Raw genomic sequence first — 22028 nt, 5'->3', positions numbered from 1 at the left:
ATCCCTCATTAGACCCATTGTAGAATACAATGCCCCATTTAGTATGTACCCCTCAAGACCTCTGGAAAGGCTGCAGAAATACCTCACTAAACGAACCGCAGGCCTAAAGCAGATGCCCTATGCTGACCACCTTAAACTGCAGCTATAGTGTCGCATATTGTCTACTCTGAGGCGATCTCTGCTCAACATACAAGGCCATGTCAAACCCAGAGCTGTTGGACATGCTACACTTGAAATCTCAATCCCTCAGAGCCGCACGCTCCAGAGATCTAAACCTCATCATCGCAATAAACAAAACATGCTGGAGGGATGGGTTCCTGACCCAGAGACTCCCCAGACTCTGGAATAGACTTACCTGTACATGTCAAGCAGAGTGCACCTCTTTGGCCCTCTTAAGAAGGAACCTTGACTGGATGGGAGAGATTAAATTCACCCCAGGGATCACGTCAGTCGCCTTGCTAGACAGGGGTCCAGGGAAGTAAAGTGTGGGAAGAAATAGCCAGGGAATTGCTATGGCTAGGCTTGTATCAGCCTTAGGGCTGACAGCCTAGTACCAACCTATGAACTTATTACCAAAGGAGTACCTGTTGATGCTTTGTATCTGTTCCTCCTACTTAGGGAATCTAGGGTTATGGACAGGTACAGGAAGCGTTTGCTCACTTCAGCCTTCAATAGCTGAGCTACCGCACACCTTTTTAATGGGTTACAAAGGGATCTCCTGAATGAGCTAGGAGATGCCCTACAGGGTTCAGTAGCTGCAAGGGTTTCGGACAAGGTAACTTAGCTCTCCAGTCTCAATTAGTGAACTCCATCCATGTGTCTCTTATGCAGCTGATGGTATGAGCAGTGCAGCGGGTACAAGAATCGCTCTCTGGAAATGTTCCTGGATGCACTTAAGGAAGACTTGCAGGGATCCGCATTAACACCCCCTTTTGACGGTCCGTCCCTTTTCAGACCTACGTTTAGGGAAACTTACTAGGAGTGAGAAGATGGAAAGACCTAGTCTGCTGATGTATGTGTTTGTATCCCGAACATACCTTACCCAAAGGGAGGGAAGGTATTAAGATGTGTGGTGACACCCCCTCTAGAGGCAGAAGAGGGGGTAATAATGGAAGATGCTGTCCACGTGGTGGGAGGGTCTGCAGAACCAGGGTGACGGTAGTTCTTTGGCAAGCTCCATCAGTGCTCCTGAGAGGATGACAGACTGTCGCATCAATGGAGGCACTCGCGGGGGACACCTGTCTTTCTACCCAGCAGTCTTTTTATTTTTAGCCAAGCGTCTAAAGTACAATATCCAGTGGATTCTCTATTCCCTTTGCCACCCCACCCCCTCTAGTAAAGAAAATCCCAGACGTTCCACCCAGTCACAGAGACCTAGTCCAGCAACCTTTGGACCTGGCTGCAAGTCATTCAGCCAGTCCCAGCAGACCGAGGATCCAGAACTTACTCTAGGTCCATTTTAGTTCCAAAGAAAACTGGGGACTGAAGACCTATTTTGGACCTAAGCATTCTAATTCAGTGGAAAATGTTCCGTATGGTCACTTTTCAATACTTCTCTTTCTGGGGAAAGAACAATTGGATGTGCTCCTATAGATCTTCAGGATGCGTACTACAACAAAGATGGACAGACCATCCAGGGATCATCTACACTTCCGGCTGGGAACCGGTCATCAATTTCACACACTGCCCTTTTGGTCTCATTACAGCCCCCCCAGAGTGTTCAAGTGTATGGCAGTAGTCACTGCTCACCTGAGACTGTTGGGATTCCAGGTGTTTCCATATCTAGACTGGCTCCTCACTGCCACCACCAAGCATCAACTCATTCATGCAAGGGACACAACCTTACACCTATGCAATCAATTGGGGATTGCAATCAATTCAGTCTGCCTTATCGTCATCTCAACAGAGCGTCTTCGTAGGAGCAAAACTAAACAGTTTCTGTGACATTACTCTTTGTGCAGCAGCTACCTGGTCAACACCTCATACCTTTATCACTCATTACAAAGTAGACCAGGCCTCCAGGAACATGGCCTCCTTTGGTTCCACAATTCGCCTCCAGGAACATGGCCTCCTTTGGTTCCACAATTCGCCTCCAGGAACATGGCCTCCTTTGGTTCCACAATTCTAAAGAGTATATACTCCTGTTAGCCACCTGAGAAGGTGCTTGGGACGCTGTCCATGTGTAAAGAATGAACGCAGAGGTAGAACAACTTTACAAGTTAAGTACTCGCCATAATGTTCCATGTGAGTTCATCTCGCCTTCATTCTTGTGTCCCACCCTCCAACTCCTGTCCAGTCTACTTTAGGTCCATATAGAGTACTTTCTCTCATCCAACTCTGAGTGGCATATTTATACTAAGTCACGCAGCAAACAAGATTTTAGGGAAGGTCCGTGTCCATCGTTGGATAGTGGGTTGGCCTAGAGCTGGTTGAAGACCTTGCGCTTTTGTAGTTGGCAGAGTCTGACAGAGGATCAGCTCTGAACCCATCGGTAAAGAATGAAAGCAAGATGAACTCGCATGGAACATTATACTGAGTACTTAAACTTTTTTTTTTTTGGGGGGGGGTACATGCCTGTGTAATCATTCTCCCTTGGTACCACAAACCTACCATTATTGTCTCATCACTGGAGCCCCCCTATCATTATCCCCCTTTCCTTTGCTAGATATCTATCTTGAAAACCCCTCTTGTCATTCATATGCTAGTTTCTTTCCAAATGTCTCCTGTAGCATTAGTGTTTGTACTCCGCATTTCTTAATATAATTAAATCTTTCCTTTTGTCTGCACTTGCAAAGCTATTTACATTCCTTGATGGTATGTATGGATAGAGTAGCCATTATGTTAAAAAGCTATTGATCCCACCTGTTTAACATTACTGTTTTTTGAAAATGTTGATTTCCAAGTTTTGTCTTAGCCTGCCATACAGTGTGCAAGCATCTTTTGTATACAATTTCTTTGCATCTCCATTTGTACAGGTTACATTTTTTAAAGACATTGTGCGTGATAAACTCTCAAAATGAAAACCTGCATTCTAAGAGCAACCCCACTCCCTTAACTTAAATGCACACACAACCAAGTACATTTTCAACAAACTAATTTTAATCCTCCAGGTAGGAGTGATTGCCTACAAATAAGCAGCTGCTTCCACACTTTTCCTAATCTAAAATTAAGTTTACCCATGTTGAAGGGCATATTACATCCTGTGTTCCCACTTGCATTGACTTGCAGTATGCTTTCTTAATTCTTTCCCCTCGTAGGTATTGTCATTTTGAGCAGCTGTGTATCCAAGTTGGTGGAAATAACAGTGTCTGTTTCATAACTCTGTACAGAAATGCAAGGCCTAAAGTTCATGGTCTCTAACCAGGAGAGCCCCCCCCCAAAAAAAAAAAAACTTTGCTTAAATTGGCTGGAAAATGCCCGGCATGTGTTCTTTTTTTTTGAGGGGGGGGGGGGAGGGAGTCTGGTCAGTCTCAAATTGGCAGAGGGGTGTCCAGTGTAATGGTTGACCCCCTCTTCCCCCTACAGCTTAGTACAGTAGCTCCTTCCATGCACAGAGGATCACTGAAATACTAAAGTCAAAATTAACCTTTTTAATAAGTTCCCCATTTTATTGAGAATACTCCCACAGGAGGAATTTTTCTAGTTTCATAGTACCATCTGAAATGGTAAAGGAAAAAAGTACCCTTTTTTAGTTGCCAGACTTTTGATTCTCTAGTGAGATCAAAATCAACTGTAGTAAGCCACATAAATGTGGAGAGGCAGGAAAGCAAAAACATTTTACCTCAAGTGAACAATGTATGATCATATTGGCTGTAAGGGTTATATCCTACCAATGGTGTAAGTCGGCCAACTTCCAAAGCTTCAGGGTACCTTCCACTTGCCCAGAGTCGGGCAGCTCTAGGTGCACTGACTATGAAAGACCAAGTTTGGGAGTGAAACCCTTTGGAGCTTTACAGCTGCCAAAGTGTGCTCCTCTGATGCTTTTGTGAGTCGACTGTCTGTGCTTTCTCTTGGTGGGCAGGTAGATTCCCTTTGGGCAGCACTTCCACTTTCCTAATTTTGTTGCTTTTCTCATTTGATAACTTTCAAGAGTAAGAGTTATGTTTTAACAGGTGGGCTCGAGTCTCTAATGCACTTTCTTTTTTTAAACCCGCTCTTTGTTTTTTTTTTTTCAGTTTAAGTGTAAATTTGATAACACTTTTTCAGTGGAGAAATTCTGTTTTTCATTTGTGGGGATGACTAGTGTAAGTGCAGTTTATTCTTATTTCTGTCTAACTTTTGTGAGATGGTAGTGTTACCTGTAATTGCTGCTGCTTTCCCTGGGAAAGATGTGCTGTTTTTGACTTGGCCAAAAACTTTTTCACATTAATGGTGGTCTGTCGACAAATTGAGATTCTTACACGCACCATTATCGAGGAAACTTCTTGGATTGAGACATTCAGAGTCATTGTAGCTTGCTACAAGCAAGTCGTAATGTGCCCTTGCTTCCCTCAGATTTGAGCATTTCTTTTGTTACCAATGTATGGTACACATCTTAGACTAGCATAATTCCTAGAAGTCTACAAGCGCCATTCAAATGTCTAAATGTCATGCAGTTTCCCTTTCCATTTTTAATCTTCAGTTCATTTAGCATAAATGACAGATTTTGACAATGCCAGGTCCTTACACCATCTTGGCCGCTGCAGCAGTCTGTCCAAGTCTGTGTCTGTTAAACAAAACAAAAAAAAACACTTGGTATGATGTCCTTTTCCCAATCACAAGATTGATTTTGACAATGCCAGGTCCTTACACCATCTTGGCCGCTGCAGCAGTCTGTCCAAGTCTGTGTCTGTTAAACAAAACAAAAAAAAAACACTTGGTATGATGTCCTTTTCCCAATCACAAGATTCAGGGTTTTATCTCTACCTCCAACTAATGCCATTGTGGAGTTTACATGCTCTCCCCACATCTTTGTGCGGTTCCTTCACTTGCCAAAAGTTTCCACTGTCCAAAGTATACTCAAAATTGTATGGTGAGGTAGAGAACAACACTGATTCCTATCTTGTAGGTAGGGGAACGCTGATCACTCATTACTGGGATTACCATATTACTATGTAAAAATTGGTACTGGATGATATGTTTGCTAAGTGACCCAGCATGCTCCAGTTTATGCTAGGGACCCATACTTGCAGTGTGGTTTTGATTCTCTGGAGGCCTCCTGCAGGGCCGCAGTTACGGGTTCTGTCATTAGGAGGCATGCTTGGTTAAAGGAACAATCTACCTGATAATGTTAAAGCAAAATTATTAGATGCTCCATTACAGCATGATGCTTTATTTGGTGTTGAAGCAGAAGAGTGTTAAAGAAAATGGAGAACAAAGCTAAATCCATGCAAACAGTCAAGGATTTCTTACAGGTACAGCCACCAAGATTTAGCAGACACTGGCATACAAAGAATTGGTCCTTTCCAGTGTCAGGCCACAAAGGGACAGATACAGACGCCCAAGAGGCAGATCCCAGCCCCAAGGTTCGTACAGGTCTAAACAATGGGGTGCTTCTACCTCCAAAACTGGAGAAGACAAATCGCAGCCATACAGGAAACTGTCTCAATGACTTCCCCCTGCCTGCGCCAAGCACTTAACTTCTGGCAGCACCTTTGGGGGTAAAACTAGCACTTTTTTAATTGGCACATAACCCAGGACAAATGGGTCTTAAAACAAGTTGTGTCACAAGGCGACAAGTTTCACTTCCATACCCTGCCAAGGGCAAACTGTTGGCCAGACTTGCCAAAATGTCAATGGGCAGAGGCGCAAAAACAAGTCTCATCCCTCATGGACATGAGGGCCATTCAACAAGTAACAGAGCAAGAGCAGGGACTAGGATTCTATTCGACTGTTCTTGGTACCCAGAAAGGACAAAGCCTGGAGGCCAATATCTATTCTAAAGTCATCTGGATGTTCCAAAATTCAAAATGGTGACTACAGCAGCTTCTGCCCATGTTGGGCAAGAAGGCTTGGCTTGTGACTTTAGATCTAAAAAGAGGCATACCTGCATGTCCCAATCAGACCAACATGCATAAGATACCTCCGATTCAAAGCTGGCTCAATGCACTACCAATTCTCTGCACAGCCCTTTGTGAATGACCCTGGGTGCAGTAGATAAACCAAAGTGCCTGGCACCAGTAATTGCATACTGCAGACAAAGAGGAATACAAATGTATCCTTACTTGGACGACTGCCTCCATTCAAGCAGAGAACAAGGACATTCTACTACAGCATCTGGCGTTTGTAAAGAGATTACTGCCATGCCTAGGGTACACAGTCAACGAACAAATCAAATCTAGTACACCCTCGAGATAATATTCCTGGGTGCAAGCTTAAATACAACTGCCCAGATGGTTTAACTCACGCCAGACCAAGGCAACTGACTACCTATTTCAAACTGTTGGCAACAAAGACCCAGTTATCTGCAAGAAAAATTCTGCAGGCTTTGGGATTCATGGCATCCTGCATTCTACTAATTCCATATGCAAGACTGCATATGGGGAAACTTCAATGGTACCTAAAAAGTGTTTGGACTCAACCTTGCCACAGAGTGGAAACCATTAGTTACACATTCCCTGCCTGCAATAGGAGTTCCGATGGGCGAAGGCCTGTCACCAGAACAAGGGACAGCCATTCACTCTACCCCAGCCACACACACACTAAATGGATGCATCGGATTATGCCTGGGGAGCCCACATGACAGGAAGATGTATAGAGCAAAAAGAGATGCTAGCTGTTCAAAATGCCCTGACAGCCTTCATGGACCTACTTCATCCGGGACAACTACTGATAGACGGACTACCACGGTAATGTGGTATATAAACAAGGAGGGACTACCACGGTAATGTGGTATATAAACAAGGAGGGAGGCGCTCATTCTTACCCCCTTTGCAGACTAGCCATGTAGCCATGACTATGTAGGACACAGCATTGACTAACAAAGTACATCTGCAGGCACAATTCCTGCTAGGAAAGATAAATACTCTGGCAGACTAAGCAGAAACCTCATGGATCTCCACAAGTGGAAATTGGATCCACAAGTCTTTAGCATGGTAACAAGGAAATGAGGATGCCCGGACATCTCTTTGCCTCGCCTCACAACTGCCAACTAAAGAGATTCTGCAAAAGGACTTATCACAGACAAGCATGGAAAGTGGATGCCCTATCTTTCAGCTGGAAAAACGTAACAGTATATGCCTTTTCTCTGCCTCTCCTCCCCAAGGTACTCCTGAAGGTCAGACAGGAGAAGCCAAAAATGATTGCCCCAGACTGGCCACGCCAGTACTGGTATCCAATCCTAAGGAACTTGTCTCAATGCCCAGCCTGGACCTTACCTCAAGTGCCTCATCTACTGTCCCAGCAGAATTATCAGATCCTGCACAGCCAACTCAAGACCTTAAATCTGGCAGCATGGCAGATATAGTTATACAAAACGCACCTCACTAAAGCGGTGATGGATGTCATTTTGGAGGCCAGGAGGCCTAGTACTAAAAAATCCTATGCTGGAAAATGGAAGAGTCTGTGCTTGGAACCAGGCACAAGGAATTGACACAGCTGTACCAAATATTCCTCAGATTTTGCAATACTTGACTGAGATGCTGGACAAAGGCCTATACTTTTCATCTATAAAAATTCATGCCTCTGCCATTTCAGCTCATTACAATACAGAGCCACCAGTATTTCCTCATCCTTTAAGGCAGTACCTCAGAGGGGCCAAAAATTTAAGGCCTCCAAGGAGATCACCAATACCAGTATGGGACCTCAATTATGTCTTGGAAAAACTCACCCTGCCTCCTTTTGAGCCAGCCACTACAGCTGATTTAAGTTTTTTTATCTTGGGGAAAACAGCTCTGCTCCTAGCAATAACTTCTGCAAGACGAGTCTGAGCTACAGGCACTCATGGCTGTGGAACCTTTTTATCATATTTTTATCCAGACAGGGTTTCTCTGAGGACAAACTCTACTTTTATGCCTAAGGTAGTGTCCAGTGTGGCCCTTAAACTATTCATCTACCTACCTTTTATCCAAACCCACAGAATAAGGGTGGGGGGGATTCTGCATTCTTTGGACATGCACAGACATCTATGCTTCTAATTGAACAGTACCAATATTTTCAGAGCAATTGCTGGTGGAATATGCTGCAGGATCACAAGGAAAGGCCATCTCAAAGCAGACTATTTCAAAGTGGATAGGCCACTGCGTTCGTTTCTGCTATTCACAACATGGCAAGCCAGTACCTAAGGGTGTTGGGCCACATTCAACCAGAACAGCAGCCTTCCTCAGGGGCGTACCAACCAAAGACATTTTAGAGGCTGCTACTTGGGAGTTCAGTGCACACCTTCGCAAAGCACCATCACTTACCACTCTACTCTAAATACAGGGCAGGCTTTGCCTCTGCAGGGCCTAATAGCCGCTACTAATGCTGTTTAGCTCCAGCCTTCCAACCTTAGCTTTGGGTTTCAACCCAATTGTAATAACCAACAGTGAAACACTAGTAACATAGTACAGTTGTGTACACTTACCATAAATGTGGATGTTTTGAGTGTATTCACTGTTGCATTCCAGGTTACCCACCCGCCATCCCCCATGTGGTGCATTTGCTTGTCGATGAAGGCGAAATATATACTTTGGTGCACATGTTTTATTCACATATTTTTAGCGTACCCTTTTGGGGGCACATGACATCTGGGGCAAGAAAAACTAAAGAAAATGGTGTCTGCTGCATCTTTTATGCCTCTGGTGCACTGACATCAGGGAAGAGGCGACAGCAACTGATGCCGGACCTAGACTTTGGAATTCAGGCCGACTGAGGGTAGCCTGCCAGCAGGATAACCCAATTGTAATTACTGCAACAGTGAATACACTCTAACATTTATGGTAAGTGTACACAACTGTACTTTTCGTCCATTGTACTACTTGCTGCTCTAGTGTGCTTTTATGATTTTGCTGATTTTCTTCCAGGGCTGTGCCCTCTGGTACTTTTTAGTGGAGGTTTGCCTGGCTGCATTCTTGGAACCTCCCAAGAGGAGTGTTGTCTTTTGTTGCAGAGTCCATCTGAAAGTGGTGAAAGGGGGAAGTTAAATTTGTGAAGTCTTCCATTTTTCTGTCCTTTTTCAAAATTTCTAAGGGTTTCTTTAGCCCTTCATCCAATTTTAGCAAAATGCAAGTGTTCCCAACAGAATTCAGGAGCAGGACAGTTTAACTGTTTAAAAGGAGACTTCCTCACTTCGCACCATGGCAGTTCCCTTCCAGAAAGTCTAAATCTCCACTTTTCGTTGCCAGCAGTTTGATCGGAACCCATTTGTCAAATGTTAAGGGTGAAAATGGCAGTGAGGATATTCTTGGTAGGTGGTTATTTGCCCACAGGACCAGACTTGATTCCACTGGTCTCTTTGCATGTTCTAGGGAGTGATTTAAAACCAGTCCCTCCTTCACAAATTGAGGAAAGGTTTTTGTTAAAGGATCTGTTTAGTGTGCGAGAATGCTTGGAGGTCAGTTCTGATGGTGCTAATCTTCAAAATGATGTCCGTCCTTTCACAATCTACCTCTTCCTCATTCAAGTTTCCTTGCAACACTGCATTTAAAAGATGTTTAACGCATCCTTTTTTCATCCAGATGGTGTCTTTTAGCTTTGTGTCTTGATCACATTATCTGTTCTCTGCCATTGCTCTTTTGCTAAATGGCTGGCACCGGTTGTAGTACTTTCTACCGGGTATCCATTTTTTTATCCCCCCGTATTCTGATGACTTGCTTCTTTGACAGGAAATTCTCACTTGCGTCAGATCTTACACAAGCTGTGTTTTGACTCCTCCACACAGGATTGTATTGGGTATCAACCGTAAGAATTTTTTGAATTTCTGAAAACTCCCTCCACTGATGGTGATCCCAGCTAGACGTGTCAGTTCAAAGATTTTCTTCCACAGGAAAAAATTAGATCTATATCTCTCTCTGTTAAGGTTTTCCACTCTGCTGCAGTCACTGCAAGGGAATACCTCAGGACTTTGGGTATCATGGCATCTGATTCTTTGGTCCCAACATCCGCATCCTCTGCCTTTTCAAATCCCAGTACTCCTTAGGAAGGCTCGTCCTGAGGTGGAGGGAATCATAATGGATGATGCCTGCAGGGGTAGCCCACACAGTCAGGGCTTCGTGGGCTTTTCCGGTAGGACCTTCAGTAATTCTGAAGGGCTGCTCTTTGGAGGCATGGAAGGTTCTAGCTCTCCACCCAAATTTGGGAGGTCATCACCTCAAGACTCCTTGGTGTTTGAGTATTATCCAGAAGTTCATTTCATTTAGATGTTCCAAACTGTCACTAATCTCCCCGATATTTACCCAATCATACTTTGCACAGTGGAGGCGGTCCAAAAGCTGATCGCAAATGGTCATTGATAGACTCAAGATTTGGTTTAGTACCAAAAAAACAAGGGGCCTCTGGCCAGTTTTGGGTTTAAGCTAACTAAACCAGTTTCTCAAAGACCAAGTTCAGAATGATCATGGGTGCAGTCCATTTTACCTCTGATTTTAAGGACTATTTAGATGTGTGCTTGATACAGACCTCAAGGACTCTTACCTTTTGCATGAAGATCTGTGTTCCCTTGAGTTCCTTTGCTTATGGGTGTTGGGAGCCCATCCCTGTCAGCTGAGGGCCCTGTCATTTTCTCACCACAGCCCCCCCCCCCCCCCCCCAGGTATTCACAAAGTGCACAGCAGTCGTCAACCTGGCTCCAGCTTCAGAGATTTCAGGTGTTCTCATACCTGGATCTCATCACTGCCTCCACAAAGGCATCTGTGTTATCAACCAAGGATTTCTTTATTCACTGTGCAACACCTTTGGCATTAGTCTGCTATCTGAAAGTCTTTGGCTTGTACAAGTCTGAGTTCATAGGGTGTCATTTAGAGACAGTTAATCAAATTTCCTGGCTGCAGAGCTCGAGTTTTCATTCTTTTGAGCTCTGGCCGTGTTATTGCTTGAAACTCCAAAATCTCTGGGTCCTGCACTTCTGAAGCTTCTGGGTCATGTGGCAGCATCAATAGGAGTTGTTCCTGTACCTAGTTACTGCATGAGGGCCCTGCGAGGGACACTGGCCATGTAGTGGTTCCTCCCTTGGATTTCCCAATACAGCTGAATAGTGTCACAAGCAGATTCATTGGTGGTTAGTCTCCATTAGCAGTGCAAGGGAGACTGTGTAATTGCTTCTCCTTCAGCCAAGCTCACCATGGATGCCTCATCTCTCTTGGGGTGGGGGGCATTTTGAAGGTAGGACAGTTCAAGGATCTCAAACTGAGGCAACACATTCCTGTACTCTTTTGGGAGGCCATGAGTGTTTGGTAGTGGGTGGATTTTTTTTCCTTTCTGGTGGTGACATATACCAGAGAGAAAACAAACTTTCTGGTAGATGGCCTGAGCATTTTTTTTTCTTGACAGTGATACCTAAATCTGACAGTGGTAGCTTGGGATTTTTTAATGTTGGGGTACCTGGTGTGACCCGTCTGCTTCTCTCTCAAGCATCAAATAAAACTGCTGTTACGGCATTTACACTTCTTGGGCAGTCACCCCTGATGGTAAAGCTTCTACAAAAAGCAGCCTGCTGAACTACAGTGATCCTCATTGCCTCCTTTTGGCCTGGTCAAGTGTGGTTTTCCTTTGGCCTCTTCTGCAGTACCTCCTTGGGTATTGCGTCCCATTCCAGGTCTCGTATCCAGCAGGTCTAGATCCCCCCCCCCCTGCCAATCTTTAGTCCCTCAAGTTGATTTAATGGCTTCTCCAGTTCCCTTGATGACCAGGAATCCCCAACTTTCACAGGCAGTCATTGGTATATTGTCTTCTCGGAAGCAATCCACTAGGAAATGTGTATACCAGTAAAATGGAAGATATTTTTTGTGGATAGAGGCTCTGCTACTTGACCCTTTAAATGCATCGTTGGAATCTGATTTTTTTTTTTTTCCTGCTCAGGATATAGTTTTTCTACTGTCAAAATAGTTGACAGTTTCTCTTTCCATTCAGTAGAGCTAGTATGCCCTTGGCTTCTGCCAAGATATGAGGCTTTTCTCAAAGGTGTCTCCACCAGTAGCACTTGACTTGGAAAACTTTGTATTTGGTGGTGGTTCTCTGCCAAAAGAGTTTCAGTTGCAAGCACTCTATTCTTCAGCCCTTTATTTGGTGCTTTTTTTTTCTTTTTTTGCACTTGGGTAGTCAGTGCGTGACCTTAAGTTCTGTTCATTTTCCTGTATTTTTTTTCCTCTTACGTTTTCCAACAGCAAATCTGTTGCATTGTTTTGGATGTGCATAGGCAATTAAGATTTTATCTTTATCTTACAAAGTCTTTCAGGGAACCTAGCCAGTTTGTCACCTGTTTTGAAAATAAAGGTTGGGCTGTCCTGTGTCTAAAGTAACCTTGTCCAGGTAGCTGGCTTTTTTTTGCTTATTCCTTGAAAGATGAGACTTTTTTTATTTTACTCGAGCCCAAAGGTCATTGAGCTAGCGCTGTAGCTACCTCCTACAGATATTTGTCTTGCTGCTACTTGGGCTGGGACTCCACACAACGCATTCATTTAGTCCAGGTCCAGGGCTTCCTTCTGCTCTGTTGCAGAATAGCCTTCCTTAGTTTCTCCCAAGCAATTGCTGTGGCTGGGAACTCTGTCCCACAGGTTGAATCCAGATGGAGCAGGCAACATTGTATACAAGTTATGTACTCAACATAACTATGGCTCAATCTTATCTATCTGATTCAACATCCCCACTCTGATATGGCGAGTTTCCTCCCTCTCCCTGACAGGACACTGGAGGTTCTTTCACCCTTTTTTAGTCTCTCATTTCCACTGGGTGGTAGTCTCCTAGTTGTGGAAGTTGCATGGTTCAGTTGGTTACAGGGTTACCACCTGTGTTGCTTTTGAGTCGCTCTTTGGGCAGTTGTCCTGCAACAAAAATTGGAAAAATGGCATGTTTCCTATACTTTATGTAATAGCTGCATAAAAGTTATTCTGTATCTGAAACGCCAACATGTTTGTAAGCAACTAAAATGCTACAAGAAGCTTTTATTTAAGCAAAAACGTTTCAGTTCTGTCCTTGGTACTGGCCAGTATGTCACCCAGCAAAATCTGTCTGTGCCAAAAATGTCCCACTTTGGCCGTTTGAGAAGGTGGCAACCCTAGTTGGATATGTTGTATTATGTTTTGATTTATGGGGCACATTTGATCTGTAAGTTGGAGGGGTGAGAAGTTGAGTAAGGGGAGGCTGAGCCAAAACAGGCTTAAGACTTGGCTGGTCTCTGATCCAAAGTCCCACAGAGAGAACCAGACTGAAATGGGCAACATGGATCTCATTAGGGTGAGTATGTAACTTTCATTTTTTCTCCAGGCTTCCACAGTTTATTTCCCATCTAATTTACTGTTTGGATGACACCTTCAAACTGCATCAATTATCTGTACAGTTAATAGTTCTGTTAACTCTTATTTTTACTAATTTATAGTGACAAAAGGGATGTCAACCTCCTGAAAAACTACAGGACTTTGTAGCTTGGCAGTTATTGCTATTGGATTTCTGCTTTATTTGCGACTTTTGACTTTTTGCTTTTGACTCTCTAGCCAGTTGTCTAAAACTTGATATTTTTCACTCTAATTTGCTTAGAACTGCCTTGCTTTGACCTGAACATTTGTATGTACTGCATTGTTTTTGATATCAATATGTTGCACAAACTACTGGTATTTATACCACTTGTTACCACACCAGCTAGAGAGCGAATAATGTTCAATGTGTGGTGACTGGTGCCCATACTGTGTTTTACCTGCACTTGCCTTTTTGTGTGTGTAGGAATACTTACTTTTTTGCTGCTTGTAGCTCTGTAATCAAAGCCTTGACAACAGCAAGTTTTGAACGCTTGAGCTGTAGCATTGTAGGGTCCTGCAATGTGACCCCCATCCCCCACACGTGTTATCACAGGCCTATGTATGTTGACTGTGTTAAGAAAATTTACTCTTACCGATTTTATTTTGTTTTCAAGACTGTGGAACACCTTGGTAAAGTTTATTCCTGTTGTAATTTTATAGGAATTCCAACTGATGAAGAGCAAGCCACTGGAATAGAGCGGAAGACCATGGAAGCTATGAAGAAGGGGCTTGTATGTACAAAAAAATTTCTTTTACATAGTGTTGGTTGCATGAGTGTCGAGTATTTGGTTTACTCATTAAAACTTGTCAGACTGTATTAAATGCGGTAAAGCACTACAAACACCATAACTCTTAACCTGCTAATAAGGAGAATTCTAGAAGTGAATTGATATAACATTTTTCTCTAGCTTTCCCAGCTGCAGCTTTGGCTGTAGTGCCGAATGCATTGTAAATGAACAGATGAGCAGTGCATACCACCTGAGTAGAAGTTGGGAGTGCCAGTGATGGCCTTGCAGGCCATTTTAGCTCTTCATACAGACATGACCCAAATCTTAAAACATGAGATTCTGGAGGAAAAACTGGAGGTAGTGATATTGCATCTCACCCTTGCTTGAGATGCAGTTAAACTTATTTTATTGTACATTTTGGTTTGTTGCCCTATCTTGAGACTCCATAGTGTGGTTACCCTGTTTATTGACAAGCTAGTAGTGCATTGGCAGGCTGAATTTTTTTTAATACTGAAATTTATAACTCCTAAACAGTTCTTAGACCTGTGCAGAAATGTTATAATCAGAATATTACAAAAACATTGGAAAGTGTGAATTCTGAAGCAGACGTCCTCTGTGGGTTAAAAGTTGTGAAAAGATGGCCTGCTTGGAGTCCTTAGTCGGAGTTGTATGTCTGAATTGGGGAAGAAAATCTATTCCAGAAGACTAGCAAGAGAGACAAGCTAGTCGGATGTTTCCAAAGAGTCCTGAGAACAGCTAGAAATACATCCCACACATCTAATTAAATGTAAAGGGCTGAGCTGGCAAGGAAGGCACCACCAGCAGTTTTTAAATTGCAAGATCAGAATAAGTAGTAGAGACAAACATCAGATTTGGAAGCAGATATCCAGTTTAACTTTCATGTCTGGAATGCCTCGACCAGTATTTTCACTTGCATGACATGTGTAAGTGCAGTAGGTCATCCTGCAAGCGGAGTTTAGGTAAATTGTATTTGTTTAGGTGAGAGTAGTTCAGCCTCTCTCAAGGTTTAGTGAGAGGATGACTCTACAAAACTGGGTAGTGATCTTTTAGAAGCTTTGACCAGAGGCACTTGGATCTGTTAGTGCACTTGGCTGTGTCTTGTTTAGTAAGTTACATTTGTTTTCCCTCTCCCTATTTGATTAAGAGAGCAGATAGTATGGCATGGACATTATCATGTCACTCCAGGTTATCATAAGTTATCCTGGTCATGTCCATTTAAAGATGGATTGTAGACTCTCTTCAAAGCTGGCTGAGAGGCAAAAGCTGAATATTAAGTGCAAGATGCATGTGATTAGTGAGGGTTATCAACCTCCCTGTAGTGTCTTCCCTTAGTGGGTCACATGCACACCTTGAGTAATAGTGGTATAGTTATCAAGCCTGTAATACTCCATTCCCAAGAATGCCTGAAGTTTACTGTTGAATACATGGCAGTGGTTGCAGCTCATCTCGGACTGCAGGGTTCTCGTGTCTAAATGACTGATAACTGCCCCTCCTGGAGTCTCCCAATTCATGCCAAGGGCTCTCTTTGTTCATTGTTTACAGCTAGGGTAACTTTCAGCATCACAAAGTAGAAGCTTCAACCAGTACAAGCGATGGAACTAATTGCAAAATATCTGTATACCAAGATGTCCTATTTTCATGTTGCAGTATTCACATGTCTGGATCCTCTGCCTCAGGTGACCCGAACGTCTGGCTCTTGTACTAAAGCTTAGCCTGGCTGTTGTAAGGTGTATGGGACGTCACACGCTGGGATTATAAAGTGTGGGCCATAAATAGGATGTCCACATTCGCCACCCTCAGAACTTCTCTGCCGCAGTTGAATGTCAGCTTGTACATTTGGCTCCGCGCTACTGACTACATAAAAGTTAAGTACCCCGTTGGGGAATCTTTCCATATTTTTCTAGGCTAAGTTTAGATTGCTGTTTATCTGTTGGCTAATTCCGTCCATGTCATCTAGGAAGTGAAAATGTAAGTGCAGTTGGCAAATTCCGCACAGATGCACAACAGCCTCGGCTTGTTTTGCTTAGGGCCATCCCCTGACCATATAGTGTAAAAATCTGCCAGTTCATCCTGAAGACCTTATGTAGCCCTCAAATTGTTCATGGAAAACCAACGTCTAAATCACCTTGCCCTTGGTATGGATCCTGAATCTGCCATCTAGGTGGAGCCGCCTAAAGGCCAAGATTTCTAGGCATGATGCTGCACCTCTGACTTTGGATGTCCCCACCAGCTTCCAGTCTAGGGGCTGAGGGACATCTGATAGGACTGGCAACCTTTGTGGGTACCATTTCAGATGCCACTCTTGCTTCTCCAGCCAGCATGTCCACGGAGGTTTCTGCAACATCTGTCCCCATCGATGTTGGGGGGGCTCTTGTAAGTCCATTACCTGCTTCTGAGGAAGGTGCTACACTAGGCTGGCGTTTGATTCCAGGTCCTTAGTCTCTCAGGCTAGTCATAAGATGACTCCTTTCAAAAGGAAACAAAAGGCTAGGCATTTATCTTCCCCCAGTGGAAGATCAGCCTGACAGGCATTTTCCCATTCACTATTTCAAGCCTTTATGGCCTTGAGGCCTACTGCCTCACGTACTCCTGCCCTGCCTTCTCTAAACCCCAGGCCTGCCTCTGCTAGTTCTATATCTCCTCCACAGTCTCTAGAAGACTCTTCCTCTGAATCTCTCATGCCTCCCAGTTGGTCTGTCCTTTGCAGCACTGCTTCCCAGATGAGGATTCCTTGAAGGAGAACTCTCACCAGAAGACATCTCTTTTGGGGAAGCCATCTCCAAAATGAGAGCATTTAAAGAGGGAATGCACCCAAATGACTGAGGTGCAGAAAAGATACTTGGAACTCATGCAGAATGGGAGTCACCCTCTTCTGCTATTCCTCCAGTGATTCCTGCTTGCTTGGACGCCTTTCTTTCAAAGACCCCAGAATCCCAGCCACCAGCCCCAAAAAGACCAGATGGATTCTACAAAGTTCCTGATAAATATCTCATCAAACCTCCCATGGCAGACCCAGCTGTGGTGGCTGACGAGCAATCCAGACAGATCTCATCCACATGTTAGTGTTTCACTGTTGCAGTCATCACATTTGGGTAATCTGCTGGCAGGTTGCCTTCAGTCGGCCTGAATTCCAAAGTCTTGGGTCCTGCATCTGTTGCTGTCTTCTCTTCCATGTCAGGTCGTCAGGGGTATGAAACCTGCAGCAGATGCCATTTTCTTCAGTCTTTCTTGCCGCGCAGTGCCTGAAGCAGAAGCATTTCGCAAGTGCCAGTCAGTCGACTACTGAAATATTCGAGTTTGAGTTTCAGAACCAAAGTCTTCACTAAAGCAAAGTACCCCTTTAGGGAAACTTCTTTTTTTTTTTTTTTCCTTGCTTTTTACTGATGTCAAAAGTTAATTGTATTACTTGTGGGAAGCAAATGCCTCTCAAGGATTTCCACTTGTACTGTATTCCTTGCCTCGCAACGTGGCTGGCTGTCTTGTGCTAGACTTAACCAACACATTAAGCGTCTGTATATTTTTGCACCAAAGTATTTTGGAAACAAATTTAACTACCCAGAAATGTCATCGGATAGCAATCAGACTACCGGAGTACATAAACGCAAAGATAAGGACTGATATTCAGACCTCTGCATTTGTACATCAAACTGACTACTGCTGCAAAACCAAAGACGAAAGCAACTTCTAAGCCTAAAAAAAGACGCATGAGCCATGTGCACAGGCCTCTATGCCTAAAAAAAAGATGAAAAATGGCTGACTACCTTATTGCCTTGATCAGGGGTAGAGGCCTAGGCAAGACACTGATTATGAATCTTCAGATCAGATTTCTATTTCTTCTGATCAGGAATTATCTATGCCTCCCTATGAGGATTCTGATGCTGAGGAGTCTATTCCATCTGCATCTCCTCCTGAGGATTATTCATTTGGAGAAACCTTGCATACTTGAGGGCGCATTTTCACTGGGAGCGCCAAGACTTCTCAGAATAAAGAGGCTTAGGGATTTTCTTCCTCAGCACAAGCCTTTAGCCATTCCCCCTGTTTTAGACTTTGTGGATGTGTGTTTGGAGTTGAGCTTGACCTCTGGCTCCCGGTAAGCTTGACTGATATTAGTCCCAGACTCCATCTTTATTTAGAAACCCTGCTGCTGATCCTGAAACTTTTTCACAGGATCCAAAGGGAGTTGAGGCCTCAACAGCAAAATACCCTACCCCCTCTGACAAGGATTCTAGAGCACTGGACAGATGGGGGAGGGGGTTATACATCTGCATCCTTGGCAATCTGGGCCTTAAATTGTCAATTTCATATGCTTAAGTACCAGCAACATGTTATGGGATTGCTGAAACAGAAAATGATTATCTCAGAATGTGCAGAAAATAAAGAATTGCAGGAATTATTGCATGCAGCTGAACAAGTTGGAAAGCATACTTTGCAATGTGATTTTGATTCTTTAGAGGCCTCCTGCAGGGACGCAGTTACTGGATCTGTGATTAGGAGGCATGCCTGGTTAAAGGAACAAAATTTGCCTGATCATGTTAAAGCTAAATTGCTAGATGCGCCTCTACAGCATAATTCTCTGGTATTAAGGCAGAAGAGGTTTTAAAGAAAATGGAAGACAAAGCCAAGGTCTATGCAAACTGTTAAAAGTTTCTTACAAGTGCAGCCACCAAGATTCAGTAGACACTGGCCTACAAAAAATGTGGTCCTTTCCTGTGTCACACAGCTCAAAGGGGCAAATCCAGACACCCTAAGGGTTCCAGGTACCAAGCTCAAGACTCGTACAGGTCAAAGCAATGGGGTGCATCCACCTCCAAGTCTGGAGGAGATAAAGTGCAAACCTACAGAAAGCAATCCTAATGACTTCCCTCGGACTACACCAAGCACTTACCTTTTGGCAGCACCCATAGGGGTTAAATTAGCACATTTTGCTCAGAATTGACAGGTAATAACCCAGGACAAGTGGGTACTAATCACAGGGATACAGATTCCATTTCCACACTCTGCCAATGACGAATGGTTGGCCCGATCTGCCAGAAAATCAATGGGCAGAGGCACAAACAGGTTATGTCCCTCATGGATAAGGGGGGGCCATTCAGATAGTACCAGAACAGGAAAAAGGACAAGGTTTTTGCTCAACTGTTCTTGGTACCCAGAAAGGACCAGGCCTGGCGGCCAATACTGGATTTATCAATTTTGAACACACACCTGGACATTTCAAAATGCTCACTTTGCAGCAGCTTCTGCCCGTGCTGGGCAAGAACGCTTGGCTGGTGACTTTAGACCAAAGAGGCATACCTGCATGTCCCAATAAGACAGTCGTGCAGAAGATGCCTCCGATTCAAGGCTGGTTTAATGCATTATCAATTCTCTGCACTGCCCTCTGGCTTACCTACTGCGTCCAGGGTCTTTACAAAGTGCCTGGCACCAGTAATTGCATTTTGCAGACAAAGTTTTCAAATATATCCTTACTTGGATGACTGTCATTAAAGCAGAGAAGAGGACACAATTCTACAACACCTGGCATTTGTGAAGGCTTCCAACATGCCTTGGGTACACAGTAAACAAAAATAAATCACAACTGGTACCCTCTCAAAAGATAACATTCCTGGGTGCAAGCTTGAATACAACTGCCCCAGATGGCTTACCTCACCGCAGACAAAGGCAACTGACTACTTCAAATTGATGGCAACAAAAACCCAGTCTTCTGCAAGATGCATTCTGCAGGCTCTGGGCTTCATGGCATCCTGCTAATTCCATATGCAAGACTGCATATGAGGAAACTACAATGGTACTTAAAAAGTTTATGGAGTCAACATTCACACGGTCTGCCTGCAACAAGAGTTTCTATGGTGGGCAAAGGCCTGCCACCAAAACATGGGACGGCCCTTCACTCTACCCCCTGCCAGCCAAATGCAGAATTCTCTCCCCTTTGTTCTGTGGATTTGGATAAGAAGTTGGCATGTGAATTGTTTGGTTAAGAGCCACACTGGAAACTACCTTGGGCATAAACTTAGGATTTGTCCTCAGACGTCCTGTCTGGGTAAAAAATAAGGCTCTACAGCCATGAGGGCTTATAGCTCTGAAGCTCTCCTTGCTGAAGTAATTGCTAGTAGCAGAGCTGTTTTTCCATGATAACTTTATATCAGCAGTAGCAGCTGGTTCAAATGGAGGCAGGGTGAGCTTTTCCAACACAAACTGAGGTCCCATGCAGGTAATGGTGATCTAGGAGGCATTACATTTTTGGCTCCTCTAAGATGCTGCTTTAGTAAAGGATGGGAAGATTGGTGGCTCTGTATTGTAATGAGGTGAAATGGCAGAGGCATGTATTTTGGTGAGAAAGATGGGCCTTTGTCAAGCATCTCAGTTTAAGTATTGTATTAACGGAGGAATATGTGGTTCTGCTGTATCCATTCTTTGTGCTAGATTCCAAGCACAGAATCACTCCCTAAGCATAAGATTTTCTAGTACTAGGCCTTCTGGCTTCCAAAATGACATCCATCACCACTTTACTGAGTGGTGTCGTTTTTATGATTACAGGATTAGCCATGCTGCCAGGTTCAGAGTCTGTAGTTAATTGTGCAGGATCTGATTGTTTTGCTGGGACAGTAGTTGTGGTTTTTGAGGCAAGGTCCAAGGTGGGTATTGAGACAAGTTCCTTAGGATTGGGTACCAGTATTGGCAGGGCCAGTCAGGAGCAATTAATATCTTTGGCTTCTCTTGTCTGACTTTTAGGGGACCTTGGGTAGAAGAGGCAGAGGAGGAAAGGTGTAAACTGATCAGTTTTTCCAACTGAAGGATAGGGCATCCACTTTCCATGCTAGTCTGTGGTAAGTCCTTGTGCACAATCTTTTCAGTTGATGATTTTGAGGAGAGGCAAATAGAGCCATGTCTGGGCTCCCCCATTTCTCTGTTATGCTAAAGACTTGTGGATTTAGTTTCCACTTGTGAGGATCCATAAGGTTTCTGCTTAAATCGTCTGTTTTGTTTTCTTGGCAGGAATTGAGCTTGAAGATGTATTTGGTAGGTCAAAGCTGTGTTCCACAGTGCCATGGCTAATCTGCAAAGGGGGGGGGGGTATGAGTGTGTGCCCCATTGCTTGTTTATATACCACATGACTCTGGTGTCTGTCTTTATCAGTAGTCCTGAATGAAGTAAGTCCTTGAAGGCTGTTAGGGCATTTTGAACAGCTAGCATCTCTTTCTGGTTGATATGTAGATACATTGATTTGGTGGCCAATATGCCCTGAATTAATCTTCCTGCCATGTGGCCCCCCAGGCATAATCTGATGCATCTGTTAAGGTTTGGCTGGCGGGGTAGAGTGAAGGGCTGTCTCGTGTTTTTGTGACTGGCCTTTGCCCACCATAGACACACCTGTTGTAGGCAGGGAATGAGGAATCATTATTTCCAGACTGTCTGAATGTTGACTCCATAAACTTTAAGTACCATTGTAGTTTCCTCATATGCAGTCTTGCATATGGAATTAGTAGGATGCAGGATGCCATGAAGCCCAGAGCCTGCAGAATGCGTCTTGCAGAAGAATGGGATTTTGTTGCCATCAATTTGAAGTAAGTAGTCAGTTGTCTTTGTCTGGCGTGAGGTAAGCCATCTGGGCAGTTGTATTCAAGCTTGCCCCCAGGAATGTATTTTGAGAGGGTGCCAGTTATTTCTTTTCATTTATTGTGTACCCTAGGCATGCTAGAAGCCTTTTCAAACGCCAGGTGTCGTAGAAGTGTCCTTGTTCTCTGCTTGAATGAGACAGTCCAAGTAAGGATATATTTGAATACTTTTTCTGTCTGCAAAATGAATTACTGGTGCCAGGCACTTTGGTTTATCTACTGCACCCAAAGGGTAGTGCAGAGAATTGGTAATGCATTAA

General features: G+C 43.9%; 1 protein-coding gene across 2 annotated transcripts in view; it reads left to right on the top strand.

Moving 5' to 3' along the window:
- The window catches only part of LOC122789145 (cytochrome c oxidase subunit 5B, mitochondrial), a 230162-nt gene that overhangs the window by 119824 nt on the left and 88310 nt on the right, over positions 1-22028 (top strand). For both annotated transcript variants that reach the window (XM_044056379.1, XM_044056378.1), the window contains exon 2: positions 14067-14137. In XM_044056379.1, coding sequence (XP_043912314.1) covers positions 14067-14137 — 71 coding nt within the window. The remainder of the gene's footprint in view (positions 1-14066; positions 14138-22028) is intronic.

This window comes from Protopterus annectens, chromosome 14.part0 (genome assembly GCF_019279795.1).
Source record: "Protopterus annectens isolate FY-2018-M chromosome 14.part0, PAN1.0, whole genome shotgun sequence".
Taxonomy (NCBI): Eukaryota; Metazoa; Chordata; order Ceratodontiformes; family Protopteridae; genus Protopterus; species Protopterus annectens.
This window is presented reverse-complemented; position numbering and strand designations above follow the sequence as displayed.